This window comes from Haemaphysalis longicornis, unplaced genomic scaffold, assembly GCF_048455015.1.
Source record: "Haemaphysalis longicornis isolate Haplotype H1 unplaced genomic scaffold, Haemaphysalis longicornis Haplotype H1 scaffold_15, whole genome shotgun sequence".
Classification (NCBI taxonomy): domain Eukaryota; kingdom Metazoa; phylum Arthropoda; class Arachnida; order Ixodida; family Ixodidae; genus Haemaphysalis; species Haemaphysalis longicornis.
This window is the reverse complement of record NW_027526257.1, coordinates 14,888,184-14,897,112: the sequence shown is the minus strand read 5'-3', so window position 1 is coordinate 14,897,112 and position 8,929 is coordinate 14,888,184. Positions and strand designations below refer to the sequence as shown.

At 48.1% G+C, this 8,929-nt stretch overlaps 1 protein-coding gene across 1 annotated transcript; it reads right to left on the bottom strand.

The window, feature by feature from the left end:
* Positions 1-4,885: 4,885 nt before the first annotated feature.
* Positions 4,886-5,926, bottom strand: LOC144165765 (G-protein coupled receptor moody-like). Its single transcript, XM_077695541.1, has one exon. It carries the CDS (start codon positions 5,924-5,926, stop codon positions 4,886-4,888), a length of 1,041 nt encoding a protein of 346 aa, XP_077551667.1.
* Positions 5,927-8,929: the final 3,003 nt, after the last annotated feature.

Below are 8,929 nucleotides of genomic sequence, written 5' to 3'. Positions count from 1 at the left end.
CCGAAACTATGTCCACGCACGGCCAGATCCCATGCTCCCTTCCCTTTCAAGATAGTTTGAGAGTCCGGCCGTGTTCCAGGAAGCCGCACCTGTCGCGGGACGCCGCTAGTAAGCGAGGTTGGTGGTAGGCACAGTCTCCAGACATGCGGGCGTCTGATCGCGAGCATCGGCTGAGCCACTGGTCGAGCCAGGCTGTGACGACAGTCAGCACCATGACAATGAGGGCCATCTCAAGCAAAGAAATATATGTTGCCAAAGCGAGTGCACTTGGAGCCACTAAATAAGAAATATATGGCAGCCCCTTATTGCATTCGCTTCAAACACCGGCTGAGGGCTGTCCAGTGCACGCTTATTTTGATTTAAATGTAGGCCACTGGTTTGCCTGGTATTCCGAATTATAAAAAAACGCGAGCAAAGGAAGCACGCGAGAACGTACATGTGCGACAAAAAATTGTATACCGCGTTTCACTCAAGTAAACTCAGCCTTAGCAAATATATTATATATCAACAGATGCAAAATACATTGGGCACAGATACAAGCATATAAACATAAATACATTGACCCCCTTCCTTGCCTCATACAGGCGCATAAGAGCAGTAGTGGTGGGACCATTTCTTCCTAGTTTGAAGTTGGGACCACTTGTTCCGGGACCATTAGTTCCGGAACCATTTGTTTCGGAACAATCAGTTCCGGGACAATTTATTCCGGGACCATTTATTCCGCGACCGCATTGTAGCGAATGGACTAGAATGCCTCGATATTCTTCGTGCTTTTTGTATACCCCGCTTTTGCATCTAACCTAATATAATTATTTCGTCGCGTATGTTCTAAATAAGTAAGGCACTTTTGGTACTTGTGAGTCCAATGTCTAAAATTTACCTGGGACGCTATCAAAAGTCTCTCCCGATTTCTGCATTCTTACTAGGGCACTGAGTTCAGTTATTAAGAGGTTACCAAGACTTGTGCTACTGTTCTCAATGCCTTGGTTAGAATTGACGAGAACAAAGTTAGTAATAAAATTAGTCACCATACTACTGGTTGGTTTCTTTTTCATCTCTCCTCCCTCGTTGCACCCAAGCCCGTCTGGGCTTTTTAGCCTGTATTTTATTACCTATTTATTATAAAGCAAGAAAAAGCAGTAAGATCAAAATAGTGAACACCAAAAGTAGAGAAATCGTGAAGGTCTACTGAATACAGGCCGTCGCTCGATTACTAAAAATAAAAATGTAAAATTGAAACAAATTGAGAGCGACCAAACGAAATTTAATATTGCCCGTGCGATTATCTGAAGAAAGCACACAAAAAACCAACATAATGGCTGTCTGCTCTGGCGTGTTCCTTCAAGGTGACCAAGAAAACATAAGGTTGATGAAACGAATGCGGGGCGTAAAAGAGTTGACGCAGACGTAGGGGATCATACGAAATCCTGTATTTTTATGTGAGCACAATTAACAAAACACGTAAATCATGAAGGGATGGGCCAGTTGTCTTAGGTTACGAGATTCCCTAGTGCGAGATGACCAATGACCACTCGCCCAACTTGACGAGTTCCCCTATGAGTAGTTGGCTGTTTTCCGTTTACTTGTGACCAGTTCTCCTAGACTCCACCACCTCTATTGGGGACTCACTTTCACCGTCGGAACCTCCCCTGTTCCATTCATATAGCACTAATCTTTCCGAAGTTCTTGGCCCGATATTTGTCCAGATGCAAACAATGTGAGCACATGGTACGAGTAGGCGTCGCGTGCAAACCACGTGACTAGAAATATCTGGGGAGTACAAGACTTTGTATCACGTAATGATGAACCATGGCGCGAGGAATATATTTGGCAACACCAAACGAACTACGCCGATACACATCTAGGAATATTGCGCACGGGGTTATGGTTCCTACTATAGTAAATAATTCTGTAATACAAACAAGGGGGACATACAGGCTTGAGTGCTATTATTGAAGACGCAAAAAATAAAAAAAAATCTAATCAAGCAAAGGTGATGGAAAACAGGGGAAGGACGTGTCAACATATATAGGGAGGTTTTTGTATGTAATGCACGGCACAGACAATGTAGAATGAAGCTAACTGCAGGCTAACTGCAGAAGCACACTGTTGTGGAGGGCTTAGGATTACTTTGGGCAACCTCGGGATCTGGAATGCGCGTAGAAATTTTGGCACTTAGGCAATTTTGGTTTCTGGTTCCATCTGAAAAGTGGCCACTGTGGCTGGGAATCGAACAAGCATTCTTGAGATCAGCAGTACGGCGCATTGAGCCACTTTGCCGGGAGATTCAAGTGGTGTATAGGAAAATTTATTCCTTAGACACAAACCCCACTTATCAAGAGTGCGGCCCTTCCCCTATTTGTTGCTAGACTCTATCTGGCAAGCTGGTTGCAGCAAGGCAAGGGGAGGTGTGGTGGAGTCTGTACACAGTGCAATAAAGTTCCGTCACATTGCAAGTTCTTTTTGTTGATTGCACGAGTAGTCTACTTTCCATATCAAGTGACACGCATGTGACAGACATTGAGTATTTTATGGGTTTCTTGTTAAAATGTGCCTAATGAGGAAACGCAATACCCATTCTCTCATGCACACTGTAAACTAAGAAAAGGGTAAGCACACACTAAATTAACAGTATACTGCACAGCTGCAGAAGTGATAAATTTTTGGCACTGCCAAGGGCAGCCTCCACTGCTGCGGCAAATCAGTGCACGCCATGTGCTGGCGTGCTTCTTGGAAGCCCTTGGACTGCAGAAGGGCAACTGTCCGCAGCATGCCCATGGGTTGGCTGCAAACGACCTTTCCAGTAGTGCCTTCACAGTTGCCATTGGCCGATTCCCCGTGCCGCCGACCTGCGCCTATCACGCTGTACGCTGGTGCCGTCTTTTTCTTGCTGCAGTAGCACTGCGCTCGGACAAACACCAGTAGACGGCTGAAAAAAAGCGATGATGCGGCCCATACAAACCCAGATGCTGCAACATGCACCCCTAACCATAGTACGTTATTTAATTCAGGGGTATTTCTTAATGCCGCAAAACCTAAACTGCCATCTCTCTCTTTTTTTTTCGCTCGAACGTTCGCCTCCTCCTTCTTCTCTTCATTTGCTCACCCCCGTCTGCCTTTGAATTCTTATTTCCCAGCTTCACCGGCATGATCCCCCGACTCTAACCTAGTTTCGACGGAGCAGATGAAAGGCCGCACTTATGGCGGCTCTAGAGCTCGTGCTTACGCGCTGCAAACCGCGTTTCCTCGCCTCATATCAGGCTGATGCATGCGAAACGGAAGGCTAGAAGCGGAAAGCAGCTATTCCAGTTCCGCGTGACTCTCCTGCTCCTGTAGTCGCGTACATAGGTTTGCACGGCAAAAACACGCACCGGAATTTATCTCCCCGATTGCACGGAAGCGCTGTAACTCTCGCAGTGTTTCCCTCAGTCGATCGGCTCCAATCGTCAACGAATTTTCGTGCGCATGCGTAGGAATGCTTTAGTTGTCGCGCTGTGAACACGATGAGTAAATAGAAAGGCGGCCGGACGGGTCACCAGTCAGTCTAGCTCGCTATGCTGCTCAAGAATCTATCACAAGCAGTTATGCTGCAGCGGCTGAAAGACAGTCGCGAAGGCGAAGAAAAGAGCCTTGCCTTCGCTGGGAACTTTTAGCCTTCAGCGCCCACAGAAGCACGTACGACTCGATGTTAAAGTTAAAACTTCTCTCGAAGCTTCTTTCGGTTGCCGACCTGCTCGAGTAAAACTCGACGAGCTTCTCCTCCCTCAGCGGAGGTAGGCGATATAAAAATGTTCTCCAACCCGGTGATGGGGAAAACAATCTCAAGTGAACTTGCCATACTACCTCACGGAGGGCGAGCGGTCGAGAGAAGACTTTCAGACTCTCCTTCAACATAGCCGCCGCGAACAGTGTTTCCAGCGCCGCACACGGTTGCCGCCTTTTTGCAAGGGGTCAGCGTGTTTCTGCACTGTTACAAAAACCTTATTCCAACAGTATTGATATTGCCACGAAGCCAAAACGATGCAGTTGGCTTCAAAGAAAAAACGTTTATTGAAGTTAACTTCTGCTCCCCTAACAACTCAAAGCATACAAAGGCGGCGAAACAGCAGTAGTAAACAAAGTGACGTGCGATAAGGAGCCACGGCGATAGTAATGCCGGGGCGTCTGTCTGCTCTGCAGGCGTTTTGTGTTTCGGCGCGCGTGGTACTCGAACCGTCGATTTACATCCAGAACATTGTACATCAAGGAAGACTATTCTATGCTAGTGACGCCAGGGCGAAACACTCTATCTGAATGAGATACCCAGTGCGGCATAAAAATAAAGAATGGAACACACGCTTCGCATGGGACAGATATAACAGAGTTTGGCGCGGCCGGGCAATAAAAACAAACAATAAGCAAACAAACCCGTACATGGTTCGCGACAATAATTTGTAGAAATTGTTTATTACGGTTCGCATAATGTTTGGCGAAATGTCATGTAATATTTGTCTTTGTTTTTAAATGTTTTTCGAACAATATTTGCTTTTTCGCCGCAACGTTCGTGAAATGTAACATTAATATTAGTAATACATTGTAGAAATGTTTTCTGGATGCTTAAATAACGCTTGCCAAAATAATAATGTAACATTTTTTATATCACTACCTAAACATTAAAAACATGGCTTTAGGAACATTGTTCTAACATTAACACCAAACAAAAAAATAACGTCCTTCTGATGTTTTGGTGCTACTTGGGGAGTAGCTTCAATTGCAAATGTGCGGGATAAGTAATAGAGAGAGAGGGGGTAATAGAAATGGACACGTTCTGCATGGCTTGCACGCCCGAGGGCTCTTGTCAAGTAGTAGCGATAATGCCGAGCAACACCGAAAAAAAGGATCATGATCACACGGGCGTCTCTTGGCTTCCAATGCTCTCGGACAGGGCGGCGCTCTCGGCGCAGAGCCAGAGCTCCTTGTAGGCCTGCCGGTACTCCCGGCTCATGTAGATGTAGATGAGCGGGTTAACGCATCCCGATAAGTAGTAGGTGAGGTACGCGAGCACGTGGGCGAGCGGGTAATCGTCCATATGACGGAAGATTTGGAGCACGGCCGTCGGCAGATAGCAGATTGTGAAGACGGCGAAGGTTACGAACACCGTCTTCAGCAGGCGCCAGTGCTTGGCGATGCACTGCTGCTGGCGCTGCACCTTCACCGCGGACTCGGCGCCCCCGTCCTGGCGCTGGGCGAAGAAGCGCGCCACGAAGGCGGCAGACTTGTGGTTGGTTCTGTACTGACGCAGGTTGCGCTGCGTCATGCGCACGATCCAGTAGATGCGGCTGTAGCAAATCACGATCGACGTGGCCGGCACGAAGTAGGCCACCATGAAGATGAACATCTTGCTACTGCGCCAGTTCTTGGGCACCACGCTGCACGTGCCGATGTCGTCGTCCCAGCCGAACTGGCCCCACACGCCCGCCGTTGGCCAGTAGAGCAGCGACAGAGTCAGCAGCCACGTCCCGGTCACCGCAAGCAGGTTGTTGCCCTCGGTGAAGGCCCGAGCGTACAGGCCCGGATTGACTATCGCCACGTACCTGTTGATGCTGATGGCCATGACTGTGAAGATGGAGGCTTCCGTGCTGAAGAAGCGGCTCACGCCGTACGCGATGCACAGGCCGTCGCTGTACACCCAGCCGGCGTTCCAGAACACGCTCGCAGCCAGTGGTGTGCTCAGCGCGGAGAAGAGCAGGTCGGTGAAGCACAGGTTCATCACGAGCGCAGTGGTGGCGTTCTTCAGCAGCTTCGAGGACCGGAGCAGCGCGACGATGGACACAGCGTTGGAGATCACGCCGAAGAAGGCCATGATGACGAGGGCAACGAAGCCGCTGGTCAGCACCGGACGCGGGTAGTTCTCGAAGCGTAGCACCGCGGAGGTGTTATCATTCATGCTCTCTGTGCCGAGCTCGATTCCTACTGTAGTCTGAACTTCGGTGATGGTCTCAACAACTTCGGTGGCCAAAGAAGGCAACGGGGTCGTCACGGTGGTGGCGAAAGAACGCGAAAGGGTCGTCACGGGTGCACCCATTTTCCAACTGCTGTTGTTCGTTCGCTAGTTGCTTTGTAGCGACTGAGCAGCATTCAAATGATGCTTTGCAGAAGCCTCTGCCGGATCGTGCACAGTCTTCCCGCAAGCCTAACCACTCCCAGAGTTACTCCGGGCTGTCGTCACTCCGGATGGCGCTTCAAGAGTGGACAACGGAAGACCTACTATCGTGTGCCGGAAGTTGACGCGCCGCGCTCTCCCGTTAGATTCCTTCTGGGCGGGGTTTCCCCCAGGAAGCGATGGTTTTAACTCTGGGCCGCGAGGGCATGGCGTTTGGGAATTTGGGCTCCATAGGGGAAGGGGAAGTCTTACGTTTTGTGTGAACGCCCGTTCCAGGCCCCGACATGTGTTCCAACGAGACGGAGGAGGTCAGTCCAACAAGAAGGCGATTGATTGATTGTTGGGTTTAAACCACCGACACCACGCAGGAGATGAAGCACGCCGTAGGGGAAAGCTTCGGATTAATTTTGGCCACCTGGGGATCTTTAACGTGGGTCGAAATCTCGTACGCACGGGCGTTTTCTTTTAGACTCCATAATCCAATAAGAAGGCGGACGCGAACGCAAGAGACGCACGCTCTTTGCATGTAGTCATGTCTATTCCTAACGTTATGGACACGCTATTAATTTTAAACCCAGCATATGTCTAAAACTAAGTGGTATGCATGCTTTCTATGTAAGAGAGAGAGAGCGAGTTCGTCGATGGGAACAGGAGATCAGTCCTGCTAGCGGCAGGGCTTGCTACGCCAGATGGGGATGATATTAGTGATGTGGGATGTGTGTGGGAGATTTTGAGCACCGGTGAGAGAATAAGCAAACATAAAATATCAAAATGAGACGCCCTAAATTCCCGGAAACAAAATCAGAAGAGAAACCTTTAAAGATAAAGTTGAATAGAAAAGTAAAGATTACGCGGTTCTGTAGAAATACAGAACGGCAAACCAACAAAGAACATTTACGTGACAATGCAAACGGTTATAGATCTGGTGACGCGTACAGTTAAAAAATAATTTTGAGGCCTGAGGCCCGACGAAACGCCGCAAAATTTTCGTTCTTAAAGATGAGTTAGATCACTGATGGCCAAGAATTTCAAGAAATAAATGCTCCATCTGTAGTCTCAGGGAAATGTTTGGAAATGGGCCTGCATAGATTCACGAAAATGAATTCAAAGCCACCCACTGAATTTACACTTTCTGTACGCGTAATTTCCCGTCTATCCGCGAAGTTCCTCCGAAATTCCCAGCCCACTATGTCAAATAGATTATAAACAGAACCATTTTCAAAAGCTGACAGTAAATTAGCGCTTGAATGTAAGCTGCCACGGGATTGGGGTTTTTTATCACCACGTGCTCGGAGAGAAAAAAAAATGAAACAGTTATACTCAACGCGAAAGCTGTCGAAGTGGGGAGCAGTGATTTCCCAGTTTCAGCATCAGCATGGCGTTGACACCGAAAGTAGTCGAGAGCGGGCGCCATAACCCCTGAGAACGAGTTTTCAAAAGTTTGAGTTTTCATTAGGTTGGACTTTTTAGGAGCAATTATGATGGAATTTTTTTAGTTCATATTATTGTGTACTTATTTACCCCGATGAGCTATACAATGACAAGCCAAGACCCTAAACTGCCCAACCCTACACCGATCGATGCTGAACTGGGGGTGGTGGTGGTAAAAAAATTAGAGCAGTTCCACTTAACGTGAAAGCTGTGGGTAGTGCAGAGCAGTGATTCGCCATACGGACTGTGGCACCGTTCTTCGCTATTGGCTAGTACACCCTCACGCTCTTCCTCTCTTGACAAAGCGAACAGAGGCTTGTTCAATGCAATTCCATTTTCCCGCCTTCGCGGTGCACTCGCGTCATTTCATCGGACAGATCGCATATTTTTCTTTACCTTTTGTTTCTTGCTCTGCCTGCAACTGCACGAGCGGGAGTTGTGTTCTTTTTGTGCATCTCGTACGTGCTGAAGCCTTTCTGTGCCATTTTGAACGTATCGCGTTTCTTCCTCTTCGGCGGCCACTTTTTTTTTTGCGTATACTACGGGAAAAAAACAACCCAGTGAGCATTCCTAACTACATGGACACGGGGACTGCCGGTTATAGACCTTACACAAAATCTGCTGCCATCTTGCGGCCGCCGCGAGCACTTCCGCCATGTCCAGGGGTCCAACCTGAAACGGATCATCTGACCGCGGATAAGTTTCGGCGATCTGATATTTTCTGTTCACCAGGATGCCCACATACTGTTGTGTGCTATGTGCACACAAAGTTGGAACAAAGATGCTCAAGGGAGTAAGGTAAGAACTGTAGGAGATAAAGTATTATATTGTTTGTGGTGTTATTGCAGGTACCGCAACAAACGTGGGTGTTGCTACTTTCTCGTGTATGTGTGTCACATGTGTTGCGAACCGTATTTGTGTAAGCTCCGTTCATGTAAAAATGACAGCAGCAATCCGTGTGATACGTAAGGTGTTACCAAGGAACTATCGGTTGTCTTAAATCAGTCATTCACTTCGCACTATTGCAGCCGAGATTGCGGGCTGCTACTGCGGTGATCGGTGCGCACGCGATCTAGGCTCTGAAACGATTTACCCCGAATAATAAATCAAATGGCTAACGCATGCGTGTACAATACTGATAGGCTAACGTTATTTCTTGCTTGTTTTGGTGTTTAAAATTATTTCATCCTTCGGAAGGCGAAAGTGTCAAATGGCGTTCGAACAGAAAAACGGCAACCCGTGTGTAACACCCGCCCAATTTTTCGCCAATATCACGGGAGCGTCGACCGTTCGGTCGATCAGCGCCGCGTGATGGAGTAATACGGCAAACTGGGCGAGAGTAGCCGCATGCGCACT

What these genes read in the sequence shown, in the direction of transcription:
- LOC144165765 (XM_077695541.1), bottom strand. Translation starts at nt 5,926, where the DNA reads ATGAATGATAACACCTCCGCGGTGCTACGCTTCGAGAACTACCCGCGT.